Source organism: Anas acuta, chromosome 21 (genome assembly GCF_963932015.1).
Source record: "Anas acuta chromosome 21, bAnaAcu1.1, whole genome shotgun sequence".
In the NCBI taxonomy this organism is placed as follows: domain Eukaryota; kingdom Metazoa; phylum Chordata; class Aves; order Anseriformes; family Anatidae; genus Anas; species Anas acuta.
Window position 1 is genome coordinate 4,533,007 of NC_088999.1, and position 14,869 is coordinate 4,547,875.

General features: G+C 58.9%; 2 protein-coding genes and 1 long non-coding RNA gene across 6 annotated transcripts in view; 2 read left to right on the top strand and 1 right to left on the bottom strand.

Moving 5' to 3' along the window:
• The window catches only part of WDTC1 (WD and tetratricopeptide repeats 1), a 30,839-nt gene extending 22,350 nt beyond the window's left edge, over nucleotides 1–8,489 (bottom strand). Inside the window, exons 1-3 of one of the 3 annotated variants that reach the window (XM_068657919.1) lie at nucleotides 8,334–8,489; nucleotides 7,420–7,592; nucleotides 5,168–7,175 (exon numbers count right to left, since the gene is read on the bottom strand). The gene's annotated coding sequence lies outside the window, so the exon portion shown is untranslated. Of the gene's footprint in view, nucleotides 1–3,483; nucleotides 3,856–3,927; nucleotides 3,947–5,167; nucleotides 7,176–7,419; nucleotides 7,593–8,333 lie in introns of those variants that run through there. The other 2 variants (XM_068657921.1, XM_068657920.1) reach the window with 2 other exon arrangements.
• On the top strand, nucleotides 2,012–7,788 carry LOC137843090 (uncharacterized). 2 transcript variants are annotated; one of them, XR_011089342.1, is made up of 2 exons: nucleotides 2,012–2,759; nucleotides 4,469–7,788. It is a non-coding gene; the product is annotated as an uncharacterized lncRNA (long non-coding RNA). The 2 variants fall into 2 exon arrangements; XR_011089343.1 differs by having other exon boundaries at nucleotides 4,990–7,788.
• Nucleotides 8,490–9,449: 960 nt separating the features above from the next.
• Nucleotides 9,450–14,869, top strand: part of SLC9A1 (solute carrier family 9 member A1) — a 29,118-nt gene continuing 23,698 nt past the window's right edge. Inside the window, exon 1 of the mRNA XM_068657918.1 lies at nucleotides 9,450–9,989. Within this exon, the coding sequence (XP_068514019.1) occupies nucleotides 9,656–9,989 (334 nt within the window). The 5' untranslated portion in view covers nucleotides 9,450–9,655. The remainder of the gene's footprint in view (nucleotides 9,990–14,869) is intronic.

Below are 14,869 nucleotides of genomic sequence, written 5' to 3' on the forward strand. Positions count from 1 at the left end.
AGGCACAGAGCTGCCACGCTGCACACAGCAGGGAGAAAGAACCCACATCAAGAAGCCGATTTACTTCTCAATAAGTTACTGCAAACCCACTAATAATACCATAGATCTACTCTTTGACTGTACGAACGGGATGTTCAGAAGAAAATACAAGGAGCAGAGCGATTCTGATGCTCAAGACAGACTCAAATTCCCTTCCTCTCCAACAAAGCCTCTTCTGCCACGAAGCTGTGCGCATCCTGGAGTTCATTTCACGCACATCTTCTGCAGGAGCACAGGAACACACCGCAGGTTGGTATCTCTGAGTGTTTTTGGGATTGCAGCTGTGCTGTGGAGCTTCCCAGCAGTAACTCGGAGGCGTTCGCAGCAGATCATCCTCCAGCAGGTCCCAGCAAGAGTTCAACATCTTAACTCTAGCTCTTAACAGTTAAAGGTCAACAAAATCCCCCATGAAATCAGTCCTTTGCTTGACAAAGTTGGGCGAACAAGGGTTTAAAACAAAACATTTGATGCAAACCTGACTTTAAAGGTCCCACTGCCAGCATCCAAGGCTGCACACCAGCACGCTGCTGAGTGGCTGCCATACCTGAGATGCCAATGCAAATTTTCCAGTGTTTGACTATTAAAAAAAAAAAAAGACAGGCTTGGAAAAAAAAAGTCGAATGGGTAAACATGAGTCTAGGGTGTCTCTCTTGCTGACACAGAGGTTTGAGTGAATGCTGTTACACGCTTAAAGGCCTCCCACAACACACACGTGCTTGGCCAAGGGGACTCGTGTAGCTTTTCTTGCCGTTTTTTGCTGCTCGACAGGTATTCAGCAGTGAGAAACCACCGCTGCCGAGTCTTTGGCAAGCTTAAATGACTGTGGAATCGCAGGCTAGGAATTACGGAGTCCCAAACTCCCATTCCAGACTTTTTCCATCAGGCATAGCCGGTCACAGCCCCGGCCCCACACTCACCACAAATACCTCGCTCTTCACCTCACCGTTGCGCACGTAGGTCAGCAGCGGGCAATTTAGTTAAAAACTGACCCCAGTATAAAGCACAAAAACCCCTAAGCCTTGTAAGTCTCCTGGAAAGTACCCACGAATAACTGGAGAAGAATAAGCAGGGCCTCGACCCCTTCCAGTCACCCAGTCCCTTCGGAGAGCCCTGTCCAAACGTCCCCCCAAAGGGGCATCGCTCTTTATAGGGCGTTTTTTGGCAAAACCTCACTGCCGTACAAGTTCTGCTCGCTTTCCAAACATCCTTCCCTAACCACTCGTGCAGTTCCCTGCCTGTTCACAACACCAGCACAACCAGCTCATGGAAGGAGAGGATTGCATCCCGCTTACAGAGCAATTTGGGATAAATCCGCGCTGTTGGTACCAGCGATGACCACAGAAGCAGCTCCACTTTGCCCACACCTAAGAGACCACCGAGAGCTTTTCTGCTCCTTTATTACACGACCACTGCGGCACGTTTCACCGTCAGCCTTCAGGAGCATCTCCACCAGCCCATCCCGGCACCAGCCCCTTCTCAAACCTCATCCCGAAGCCCAGACCCTGTCCCACCTGGGGTTAGCGCTGGTTCACTTCTCCGACCCTCCTGCAGCGCAAAGCTCCAGAGACAAATAAACCCCAAACTTTCGCAACGCTTGGCCTTTAAATCCGCAGTCAAAAATTAACAAGCCACAGCTTTCTGCAGGCTGTGCTCTCAAGACCTGCTAGGGTGCATCGGCACTGACGGAAACTGAAGGGTTTCCAGGGAGAGAACTCTTCCAAAGAGAGCTTTGGGGAGGGGGCACTTCCAAGATTCGTGGCTTTTCCCCAGCCAGCTCTCCTGATTTTCCTGAAACACTTGCTCAAAGTCTAAGAGCAAAGAATTGACACCCGTAATGCAAACAACTCCATCCTTTTACTATCAAACGGTCCCAAAGCAGCTGGTGTTGAAGGGGTGTTCTTGTGCCTCAATATTTCCACACGCCCCCGCCCCACTCATACACACAGCGAGGCAGCGCCACGGCCGAGCACCCCGCAGAGCTGAGCTCCAAAGTCCAAAGCTCTGGCCTGCTGCCCTCCCAAAAAGCTCCAGCAACGCCGACAGCGGCCCCAAAGCAGCCGGGCCCCGCTCTCAGCTGAGCGACGCGACCCCAAACCCTTCGGATGCGCCCGCGTTTCTCAGTCCCTGAACTCAAGGTCATTGGAAAACAAAAAGCAGCGGCTCACAGCCCGCGAGTCCTAGCGGGGAGGTGATTCATCCCGAGGGGAGATCCCTCTTACCCTCCCCTCCAGCATCTATAAACGCCTTCAGTTATCCAAACCCCACCAGGACCCAGAACTCAATCCCTCGGCGGGCTTCTTTAGGCTCACACCTCGCTTTCCCTGCCCCCTTTACCTTGACTCTCCAAGAGGCCACGGCTCAAACTCAAAGCTACACGGCCGGATTTCTAACGAACCCAGGGAAACGAGAGGAATAGAGCTCGTTAGCGAAAAGGCGGCTCTGCTACAGCTGGAGGAGTTGCCAGGAGCAGCAGCAGCAGCTCCCCAGGACAGACGGCCCCAAAGCCGCTTGCACCAGGACAGGCAGGACCCGAACCCATTGCAGGTGGGCAGCACAAGGGGGGCTTTGAGAAGCCCACCCCGCAGTGCTCCGGGCTCCATCCTGCAGCTGACGTGGTGGGATGAAGGGGAAGATGTGAGAGCTGCCCGGTGCCTGAGCCACTCGGCCCCAGGAAGGAGTTTAATGGGATCGGGGGGAGCCAAGGCCGGGCCCCTGCATGGGTAAGGGGCTGCAGGGTGCACAGTGGGGTCGGGGAGAGTCCCATGGGAAGGGCTGGGGGGGACAGAGGGGTTGGGGGGGGCAGGGGGCAGAAGGGCTGGGGGTGGTGGCAAAGAGTGGGGTGTCCAGGAGGGATGGGGAATATGGACTAGGTGGGGGCTGGGGGGGATCTGACAGGGAAGGGGGTAATGGGGGGGGGAACTGATAGGGGAGGAGGGCATGGGGGGGAACTGATAAGGAATGGGGGTGTGGGGGGGTACTGAGAGGGGAGGGGGGACGGGGGGGAATTATTGACAAGGGAAGGGGCATGGGGGGGGCACTGAGAGGGAAAGGAGGTATGGGGGGGTTAACAAACAGGGAAGGAGGTAAAAGGGGGGGGTCACTGATAGGAAAGGGGGTGTGGGGGGGGTCACTAACAGGAAAGGGAGTATAAGGGGGGGTCACTGAGAGGAGAGGGGGTATGGGGGGGGGACTGATAAGGGAGAGGGTATGGGGGGGTCACTGAGAGGAAAGGGGGTACAAGGGGGGGGCACTGAGAGGGGAGGGGGTACAAGGGGGGGATAACTGACGGGAAAGGGGGCACGGGGGGGTCACTGAGAGGGAAAGGGCTGTGGGGGGGAACGCAAAGGGCATGTTAAGGGGGGGGGGACCTGACAGGGAAGGGGACACGGGGGGGGGGGCGTGTCACTGAGGGGGGTGGGGGGGGGGGTCCCGTGGTCCCGTTACCTGTCAGGCCTCCCGGCGGCGGGCGCAGCGGGCAGCGGGAGTTGCGCGGCTCCATCCATGCGGGGGGGGCGACACCGGGAGGGGGCGACACTGAGGGGGGGGGGGGGGGGGACGGAAACGGGGCCGAGCGCGGAGAAAGGGGGGGGGGGGGGGGGAGGAGAGAAGCCAAAAGGGCCCCCCCCTAAAGCGTCAGGGGCCGCGGCCCGGCTACGAGGAGGTCCCTTGGGAGCGGGGAGGGCCCCTCAGGAGCCGCCCCGGCCGTGCCCCCCCGCCCCGTGCCCCGGTGCCCCCCCTCCGCCTGTCCGGGGCTCAGCAGCACCCCCCCGCCGCCACAGCCGCCGCCGCCCGCCCTACGCATGCGCTACGCCAACTGCGCCACCACCCCCCGGGCACCCGCCACGGCTTCAGCCCCGCGCAAACGGCGCAAATCGCTTTCGAGAATACCTTCCCCTGCCCGTCCTGCCGAGGGACGCCGCCCCGTGATTGACAGCTCGCCCCCGAGCCAATGGGAAAAAGGGGAGAGGGCGCTTCGGGAGGGACCGGCCAATCGGCGAGGAGAGGGGGCGGGACGTGTGCCGCGCGAGGGCTGCTGGGAGTTGTAGTCCGCGGAGGGGGGCTAGGCCCCGGGCCTCCCCTCACGCAGTCCCCTCAGGGGGCTCCCGGGGCCTGTGGGGGCCCCCGCGGCGTCCCCCGGCCTCCCCCCGCCGCCGCCCGCCTCCGGGCCGGGAGCCTCCGGGCTGTGCCTCGGTGGGCACGGCGGCAGCAAGGCCAAGGCCTGGGCTCCCCGTCAGCCTGAGAGTGTGTCCCAGTGGCAATCCTCACCCCCAGCCCGACCCCAGTGCCCCTTCCACAAGCAGTTCCCACCCGTGGCGCCTCAGGCTTCCCCAGGCAGCACAAAGTTATTTTTCTTATGAGGAGAAATAACCTTGTGCGAAGAGCCAGGGGGCGGCAGTGTTCACAAAAAACCTTCCCTTCGGCCTTCCAGCCGCCGTGGGACGCCCTGAGGTCCAGCACCGCTGGGCACGGGGGAAGCAGCGCTCCCGACACCAGGAGGCCGTGAAATAAAATATTTCAGGAGTTAAACATTCATCCCTCTGTGACTCACATCCCCAGCTAAACGTCCTGAAGCCTATTAATAAACTTTAATGAATAAACTCTCGTTGAGAACTTCGTTTTACGGCTCCGAGATACACCCGGCTGCTCAACAGAAGGCAATCGCTACTCCCCTGTTCTGTGTTAACACAGCAAAAAGCCTCTTAGCTCAGTTATCTGCAAGATTGAGGAATTTCCCATATAGCTCTCGATTTATAAAGGACAGACCAACCGTTAGCTTTAACGATTTGTCTTCATCTCGTAACCCATTAATTTATTTAGCCGTGGTCAAAGTTTTTACAGGAGATAATTAATTGTTGCCTCTGTGTCTGTCCAGGCTCTTTTAATTAAACAAAAAATAATCGGTATCCATCGCTACCATCTGTACAACAGGGTTTTATCTTCTTTTCTCAGATGCTGTCCTCACGGGGATCTGAAGCTCCACGCAAAAATCCGTCAGGCTTCAGATGCCCTTGACATGGAAGTTTTGCTTGCTGACAGCGAGGAAAGTGGGGCACGGAAGGCTTGATTTTTTTCAGAGCTGGTGATAGACATAACAGTGGCTGAAGTCAAGGAGAGCCTGGGTACTTACTCGCTCTGAATTGCAGATCCGCAGAGTTTAAGGAACTCGCTGTGGTCACAAAGGGAACTGGAGGCATGTTGGGGAATGTAAACACGGCTTTCTCATCCCAGCACCCGATGTTGTTCCATATAAACACCACCACGGTGAGCGTCCTCATGAAATAGGGTGGCTGGATTTTCAGTCTCAAGAAACAGACAGGGAGGAAGGAATAAAACTGCCTGAGAGTTGGACTTGGCCTGCTTATTACACGAGGGAAAATAATTTAAGTCAGACAGAAGGCATTACTTAATGCTGTCAATAAGTACACGTCTCCTGTCATCAATGTATGCTGCACATATGTATGCAAACACACACAAAAAATAGTGTAAAAAATGTAGAAAAATCATGATTAAGTTAAATTTTCCACACCGTGACATAGTGAGGCAGTCACAGTGCACATGAACACAGGTTTATAGGTGTAGACCTTGCTCTGTGAGAGAGAAGCAACACGGTTTGTCTTGCAGACATCAGAGTGCTGGAGCTGGACCAGATTTTTTTTTCAGGCAGAAATGGTTCCACTAAAGCAGCTGAAATAAAATTTAGTGGCATGCATTCTTTACTTTCCACTTAACTCTGTTGTTTATTGGAGCAGACCAGAAAAAAAGAAAATCATTTGACAGCCTGACCTGCATCCACTTTGCCCAGCCAATTGTGAGTTGGAAGCGGGGATGGGAGAACAGCAGCAAAGTATAAACCAAGAGGTAGTTGTGCCGAGTTCATCTTTTTCAAATAAATACACAGAGGATGAGAAAGAAACAGCTGTGTCCAATATAGAAATAGACTATACATGTATAAAAATACTCTTGTAGCCAGTGTGGATTGCAGCCAGTATGTACAGCAAGGTTTGCATTCCTGGCTTCTTTGAGCAAATCTACAGAAAACAGTTCCCTTCTCTCGTGTGTCTGCCTGGGTTTCCCTCCCTGAGCAATGTAAAAGATGTTTACCTTTTGATGATTAACGTCCTCTGGAAAATATTCAGACGCTCTGGTCAAAGCCTTGCTGCAGATTCAATGTGAGGGCTGAATTCTGCATGACTTGGATGCAAACACAGCTCTGGGCATTTGCTGGGTACTGCATTAGCGTGTGCTGGGTTGTGAAATTGTGTGCTTCTGTGGCCTGGAGGAGCCTGGGTCAGTGCAGGTGCCCAGCTACACGGCTGCTCGAAGGAAAGAGGTGCAAAGGATTCCCAGGGACACACTTGTCTTTCCAAGGAAGACAATTATGAAGTTAAATGCGGAGGAGCTGTATCCACAGTATATGATTTTGCTCTCCAGGATACAATAGGATAAGCTCTGGTGTATTGTAACTTATGCAATTTGCTTGATTGGACATTTTTAAAGCTCCAGGTGCCCATTCACGCAGTAGTTTTGCTCTCCCTTTGCAGGCCAAGCAGCTCAAACCTCGTTACGCTCCCTCCCAGTGCGAGGGTGGTGCAATTTCCAAGACTCTCAAGCGGGCGTCTCGGCTGGGCCATAAAAAGCTGCAGGTAAAGGGACTCCTCTCATGGCACACAAGCTAGGAATAGCTGAAAAAAGCACCAAGGCAGCAGCCCGCAGGCCCTGATGGGGATATTTGCCACTATCAGAGCACTGCAGAGACGATTCATTAACTCGGTACGCGGATTTAATTGAATGTCTCCAAGTCTTTGTGTCCCGATCAGGAGGAAGTGGGAATCTCTCTCCCCTTTGTCAAGAATTTGCACCAACTTAAGTCATTTCCAGAGCACCAGCCTGTTCCATAGGTTGAAAGGCCTCTGTCCAGCCAGCGTTATTCAGCCAGGCGAGTGCAAGCACGCTCCCAAAGTAGCAAGAAGTTAATTTGGTGCTGCATCCCCCACTGGCAAAGGTACAATGGTGAGATACGAGACGGTTCGTGCCAGCCCACCACGGCTGTTGATTGATCTAGGCGTGAGGAGGTGGACGAATCTGACCCAGTTTTAAGGGAACACTCTACCGGTTTTAGCTTCTCAGAACTGTTTCTGAAAGAAAACCAGAGCCAGTGTTTGCTCCTGAAGCAGCGTCTAGTTGCCTGCACGCTCCCAGCACCAATCCTGCTGCGGCTGAGACACAAATTAGCTGCCATAGTCTAGGATCAGGCTTCTCACCCAGTTATGACTAAGCTCTTTCAAAAGGAGAAACATTCAGGATTTCTTGCTTAATTGGTAAAACAGATTAATTTGACTATTGAGAACATCACCAAGCGGAAGAGAGGAATTGACACACCTAGCTGGTTCCTGCTCAGGCTCGTGATTCGCGTTAATTGATGGCTCACGTTTGTCGTTGATCATTTCCACCAGCAACACGGCGTGCTCCCTCTTCCCGCCCAGGTCTGCCAGAGGACGAACGTCGGCGTTTCCTGCAGCTTTCCCCAGGCTCCATCACGCTGGAAGCTGATGCTGTTTTAAAAGAGGATCGTCGCTGATTGAAACCAGCAAGTCAAACCTTCAAAGCTCTTGGGTTTGAGCTGCCACGTGCCTTGCCAAGAACCCACGTCCTTCCCACACCAAGTGCCCCCAAGGATCAGGGGCTGCATCTTTAACTAAAAGCTCCATTTCCCCTGACTTTCAGTCATTAAATCAGTTCAAAACTCGCGCCAGCTTTGATGGCTCCAGTGACGCTCAGGAACGGCGCGGCAGAGCCAAGAAATCAGGCGTGTGGTGCTGAGCAACCCCCCCACACTACACCCGGGGTTTTATTAGATCCTTATCAGATTTCCTGCTGTCTAGGACGAAGGGCACGGAGCTACCAGCAGGCGCGGATGCGGTTACAGCAGCCCGTCGGCCTAGAATAACAGCCAGTACCCACCAGGCCCCTTCTAACCCCACTGGAAGCTTTGCAAATCCCACAGCCCCGTTCCCCTCTCCCAACAGCAAACACGGAGGAGGCTGCTCTGCTCTCCCAGTGCTCTGCTGTCCCCAGCCCTGCAGTGTCACCCCCCTGCACCCCTCCAGCAGCACGGCCTGGGCCCAGGTCCCCCTTTCCCTCCCTTCCTTTCACACCTTGTATTATGGCCCCTTTGCCTCCTGGTGCCCACCTCGCCCCTGTGCGCCCATCCACGCATTTTCACCCCCCTCCACGTGCTCAGCCTGCCTCCACGCACCTCCCTTTGGCGCTGCACCACCCCGCACCGCACCTACCTCCGAGGCTGCCACCCGTGCCCGCCTCATGCTTCTCCTCCGTGCACCCTTTTCAACCCAACCGCGCCCTGCCCTGCACTCCACCTTGCTTTTAGCACCCCCTCGTTTCCCTGCCCCACCCTTTGTGCTGCACCCCGCTTTGCACCGCACCCCTCGCCCCCACGCACCCCCCTTGCAGCTGCCCCCTGCCCTGCAGTAGTGCCCTCCTGCTCCTCTGCTCCCCCTTTTGGGTTCTAGCCCTGCTTTGCAGCTGCCCCCCGCCTTGCCGTGCACCCCTTGCCCCCGTGCACACCCCTTACAGTTCCACCCCACTTTGCAAAGCCCCCCCACGCCCCTTCCAGTGCCCCCTTTCCAACTGCACCCCACTTTGCAGCACGCCCCTCAGCCCTCCAACCCCCCTTTTCCAGTTGCAACCCACTCTGAAGTGCTCCCCTTTCCAGTTGCACTGTTTTACAACACGCCCCATTGCAATGCCCCCTTTCCAGTTGCACCCCACTTTCCAGTGCCCCTTTCCAGTTGCAGTTTCAAAACACCCCCCCCTTTCCAGTGGCACCCCAATTTGCAGTGCCCCCGTCCCACCTGCACCCTGTTTCACAGCACACCCCCACCTTGCAGTGCTCCCTTTCCAGTTGCACCCCGTTTCAAAACACCCCCCCCTTTCCAGTCACACCCCATATCACAGCACACCCCGCTTTGCCGTGCCCCCTTCCCAGCTGCACCATCCCAAAACACCTCCCCCTTTCCAGTTGCACCCCACTTTGCAGCCCCCCCTTCCCACTCGCACCGTTTCCCAGCACCCCCCACTTTGCAGCCCCCCTTCCCAGTTACACCCCATTTCCCAGCACCATTTCCACCCCCCTCCCCGCTTCCCCCATTCCCCAGCACCCCGTTTCCGCGTGCACCCCCCTTTTGCAGCACCCCCTTTCCATCTGCGCCCCCCTTTCCATCTGCACCCCCACCCACCCCCGCTTAAACCCCGCACTCCCCCACCCCCTTCTCTTCTCCCACCCCCTTCCCCTTTATTTTTTTCCCCTTTTTCCCCCTTTTTTTTTTTTCCCGCCCCTCCCCGCCCTGCCCCCGGCCCGGCCCCTCCGCCGTGCCCAGGGCGCTGCATTCCGCAGGCGCTGCGGGACCGCCTCCGCCCCTGCCTCCTCCCCGCGGCCGCCCCGGCCGCTCCGGGGGATGTTCCGCCGTTCCTCCGCCACCCAAGCCCCGGTCCCGGTCCCGGCTTTTCGCAGCCTGCCGCCGGGGCTGCTCCGAGCCCGCAGCACCCGTGGGTCCCGGTCCCCAGCGAGCCCCCGCCGCGCCCTGCGCCCTGCGCCATGGCCGCGCTCCTCCTGCCGTGGGTGCTGCTGGTGTTGCTGGGCTCGCTGCTCCCCGGGCAGGGCTTGCAGGCCAACCCCATGTTGGCTTCCGAGCCTTCCCGGAGACACCCGGCACCGCTACCGGGGGGGGAACCCGGGGGTATCACGGCCGCGCCGCCGCCGGCCACGGCGCAGGAGATGCACCCGCTGAACAAGCAGGCGGCCAACCACTCGGGCGAGGGGCACCAGAAGCACCGCAAAGCCTTCCCCGTGCTGGGCATCGACTACGATCACGTCCGCATCCCCTTCGAGATCTCCCTCTGGATCCTGCTGGCCTGCCTGATGAAGCTGGGTAGGTCGGCGGTGGTGCTGGGTGATGGGGAAGGGTCCCCACCGCGAGCGACCCCGCGGTAGCCCCGGGAGGGACCCCCCGGATTCCCGGGGAAGGTGCTGGCAGCATCCCGGGTGCGACCCCCGGAGCATGCAGGGTGCGACCCCCTGGCTGGACGGGGCAGCATCCCTGGGCAAAGCCCCCTGCACGCCCCGGGCAGCCCCCCGGGCACCCCAGGACGAGGGGCGCATCGCTCTCCCCGCGACCTTGTGTCTGCTGCAGGCCTGGCAGCCGGCGCAGTGGGCACCCCAGCCCCCTTGGTTGGGGCAGGCTTGCTTGTCCCGATGCCCAGAGCATCAGCGAAGACGCTCCCCCAAGCACTGACCATCCCCTCTTTGGGCAAGGGGCGTTTTAGGTTTCCCTGACATCATTCGGGAGGCAGGCAGCACCGGGGAGGAAGCGTCGGCTTCGTTGCTTTGTTTCCTTCCCGAACCACAGCCGCCTTTTGTAACCTTGGAGAAATCACTTCCAATTTCTCCCCGCTTCGGCCTCCCCTTCCTCCCGGGAATGGGGCTGGGCATCCCAAACCCCCTGCTGCGGCGTGTCCTCCCCCGAGGATCCCTGCGGGAAGGGTGGCGAGCGGCCGGGGGCCGAGGCTGGGAGCAGACCCCGCGGGATGAGGGCTCCGGCGTGCCGGGGTGGCCGGCGGGTTTTGGCCGAGTGTTTCCCAAACTTCTGCAGCTGGATCGATAGCGAGCCAACCACCCCACAGCGTGCCGTGGTGCCACCACCTCGCACCCGCCGGTACCCGAGGGCCAGACCTGGGGAGGTCGCGTTGGCCCCGCTCCAGCTGGGGATTTTGAGGGCAGGTGAAATGTTTGCCTGTCCCAGCCCTAGAGTGGGTGACGGGAGGGAGGGAGGGAGGATGTGTGTTGCCTTAATTGTGTTCCTTAATTACCATCAGGGCCGTAGCAGCGCTAGCAGCTCCTTCTGGAGCACTGCAACAGATTGAAATCTGGCTGGGGGTCCTGAGACATCACAGCCGGGGACATTTCCCTCGGGTGCCTGCTTTAAGCCGTGCTCCATCCTGCTCCGGTGGGTCCCAGAGACCCCAGACGTGGCCGGGATCGCGGACACTCCCTGCCTAAGTTTTCCCCCAAAGCACCTCACCCCGTTCCCAGTTCCCAGCCTGCTGCGAGCGTGCACAGGCCGGTAAAACCCCATTTTCCTAACCCCTCCCGCATGTTTTATTCACGCGGAGGCAAATGAGTGAAAACGTTTCCACGCCAGAGGCTTCCCGGGCGAGCAGAGCGGCGTGGCGAGGTGGAAAGGGGCCGCGTGGGTTTCGGCCCTTCCGGGCTTCCCCCGTGGAGCAAAGTGCTTCAAAAAGCGTGGGTGGCTGAAGGCAGCCTCGCCGCAGGAAACGCGGCCCTGAAACCTCTCCCATGGCTCACCTAGCATCTGCTAAGCGACCTCTGCTAGCTGCTCGGGGCTACTGCACCGCGGGCTCTGCCGCCTGTCTCGGGGAGTAAAAAGAGTGATGAAATCAGGAGGATCTGCGCGGAAACCGGAGGAGAAAGGAGGGGCCAAACACGGCTGGCCCCTCTCCAGCCAGGGCTCTGCTCTCGGCCGAGCTCAGGGCACGATTTGGGAAGCTCGGCTCGCTGCCCGAAGCCCCCCGTGGGCAGCGGAGAGCCCGTGGGGCACGGGGACATCCCCACGGGCAGCCAGAGGCTGTTCTGGGAGCCTGCCTTGAAAGTTCGGGTTTGTTTGCCTTGCGTGGAAAGTTATTTCTGGCCGTCAGCTGAGCTCGGTTGGTTCCCAGTAAAAGTATTCCGCAGGGCTGTGCGGTGATGGGGAGTATTTTAGGAGCTGCCTCGCAGCTCTGGCAAGGGTCCCTCGAGGACGGCAGGTGCTCTGCAGGGATGCTGCCGATGCCAAAATCGTACCTTCAGCTACCGACCTAGCAGGGGTTTTGGCAGCAGAGCCGTAACGGGGTTTCGTCCTCCTCCGTGGCCTCTTCCCCAGGGTTTTGAGACTGCGTCAGAGCGAGGGGAACGGCGGGGCTGGCTCGGTGTGCTGTTCCCATGTTGCTGGTAGAGCTGAATATTCAGGCTCCCTCAGCTCCATCCCGTCCTGCATCAGAAGAAGTTACACAGAAGTCAGCACGTCGCCTCTGGGTGTCCCCAGCTGGTGTCCCCAGGGGGTGACCGCACGGCGCAGGCAGTCCAGGGGCTCGGAAGCACTTCCAGAGCTCTCCCTTGTGCCGGGAGATGCAGCCAGAGCCTTGTCCTGCTGCTGGGTTTCTCCTGATTGCTCTGGGTAACTCACAGGCAGCCTTTGGGGCTTAGAGGGGGACATCCTGCTTTTTGGGACAGGACACGTCGCTTGTGGCCGCCGCGTGCCTCGCAGGCGTGGGCTGCTTCTGCGTTGCCTCATCCCAGCGCGGAAGGGCACGGCTGCTGCTGCCCGCTGCCTGCTTCCCTTCGTGCTCGAGCAGCGTTTTCAGCCTGGGGGGGGGGAAAAAAAGGGGGGAGGGACAGCCACGATCGGGCTTTTCCAATGCCCCACCGGCTACGTGCAGGCCACATCTGGCGGTGCCCGTGCCAGGAGCGGAGCTGGGTCAGCTCGCGGTGTCGCAAGGAGACTTTGTCTCAGCCTGTTGCGTGTCCCCAGCACGTCAGACCTCCAATCCCTCTGTCCCCAGCCTCCCCGCTGCCTTACTCACCTCCTCCAGGCTGTTTGTGAGGGATTTGTAAGGGCACCGGGGGGGTTTTCCTCGGCAGGGTGCTGGAGGAGCGGCTGGGGAAGGGCTGGGTGCCGTGCCCAGCGCAGGACTGGCTGCACAAACCCCGTGTCTTGAGCCCAGCAGCAGGGGGAATGAACGACCTTTCAGCTCCAGCAGAGGATCAGGAGCATTTGGGTTCGGCTGTAAACATTTTTCCGTTTTGGGGAAAAGGGAAGCAGTGAGTCAGGGCTGGGAACAGCCGCTTGTGGTGAGCGGTCCCCTCGCTGCCTCGTCCAGACGTGGGCTGAGTCCTGGTGGTCGGAGCCCTGCTGCAAACCAGCTCCTGCCCACCTGCGGGGTTAGCTGCGTCCCCAAAGCCCGTCTCAGGTCCTGCCTTTTAAAACAGGAAAGCACAGCAGTCCTATTTCCCTCCCGGGGTCAGGTTTGGTGCAGGACGGCCGTGTTATTTGCAGGGCTGGCTGCACCGAGTGGCTGTCCTGCATCGGAGAGCTCCCGGGTCCCCACGGTCCTTCAAGGAACAGCCTCACCCCACTGCACCAAGCAGCTCAGGCAGGTACCGGGGTCACGATTTCCTACACGTCTGCTCGAGGGACTGCTGCAGAGGTTACCTACGAGGCAGGGCTCTGTGGCCGAGCTCTCCTGCCCTGCTTTTGCTCGCTGGTGCGTGCGAGACGTTAATTCAGCGCCCGGCGCAGCGGGCTCTGCTCGGAGCCCGTAGCAATCACTGAGTCATTGCTCTGCCTTCTCTTCCCCCTTCGCAGCCTTTTTTTCTGTCTGTGTGCCCGGGCTGGGGCTTTTTGGGGTGTCTCCGTCTCTCACAGTCTGGCAGCAGCTTGCGCCATCCCCATGCCTGCAGGAAAATCCCCCCCGTGGCCCCTGTCCTTATCAGAACCCCATAAAACCTCCTGGGGAGCGTGTCCCTGCAGAGCCAGCTGTCCTGGCACAGAGGGAGCCCAAAGCCCTGGGATTTGGTGTCACATCTCAGCTCCGTTTACAGGGCACGAGGCAGGCACCGGGTGCAGCTCCTGCGTTCAGCGGCGGTGCTGCGGGGGCGGTGGGTTGCCTTTGGCCAGCTCCAGCCGGCCGTCCCTGTCACCGCTGGTGTCTGGAGAGGAACGAGATTAAGGAAGTCCCTTGGGGCCTGCGGGCTGGTGATAGGAGCTGAAAAAAAGAAGAGCAAAACGTGACCGGCGCACGTGGGGTTGTGGGCACAGCGAGCCCGGCGGGGGCTGGGGGCAGCTGTGGGCACGGGGGGTTGGATCCTGCACTCGGAGGAGAGGGGACGGTTTCCAAATTGGCGAGGGAATGTTTTTTAGAGGCTGACAGCTGCAGTCTGACAGCCAGACTTGGGTGCTAAAACGCTTGAGCGCTTTTCAAATGCCACCCTCTGGTTTTCAGCCTGCCGCATCCCCATCTCCTGGGGCTGGCTGCTCCTGGAGGGGCCACCCCGGAGGTCTCACAAAAAACCCGTGGGTTTGGGGCGAGGATTTGTTGGGGTGAACGAGCCGGGTAGCAAACCTGTTGTGCTGGAGGCAGGGAGCGGGGAACGGCGGGTTTGGGGTGCAGAAATTCATCCCTGAGACAGGACACGAGGGGACAGCACCGGGACAGCAACGCCGTTTGCAGGGCTCGGGAAGGAGACGAGAAGAAACGTTCGGACGTGCTTCAGCCTTCATCATCGCGTCGGAAATACGTCTGCATGACGTGTGGCGTGAGCACACCCGGGGTTATCTCTGCTCCCCCTTATCTGGGAGTTATCTCTGCTCGCCGTCTGCCTGGCAGGGCTCTTGGGCTCCATGGGGTGAGGACACGGGGAGCGCAGCGGGGCCACTCCGTGGGATGGGTTTGGCTCCGTGGGCTCTGTCACCTGGGTCTGGGCTCTCTGATGTGGGTTCCCTCGGGGACCCCAAGGCTTGTCCTACAGCCTGCCTGCTCGTTATGTGCAGGGGCTGCAATTACCAAGGCAGAAATGAGGGCTGAGAGCGCCCCAGACCTCGCCACGCGTCGCCCCGTTTGCGTCGGCGAGCTGGGGGCTGTCCTGCAGGGGACCCGAGGCTTGGTGGAGCTGGAAGGGATGGAGCTGGAAGTACTGCTGCAGCTGGAGCCACCCAAGTGTAAATTGTCGTGCTAATGAATTTAAACAGCCTCTTCT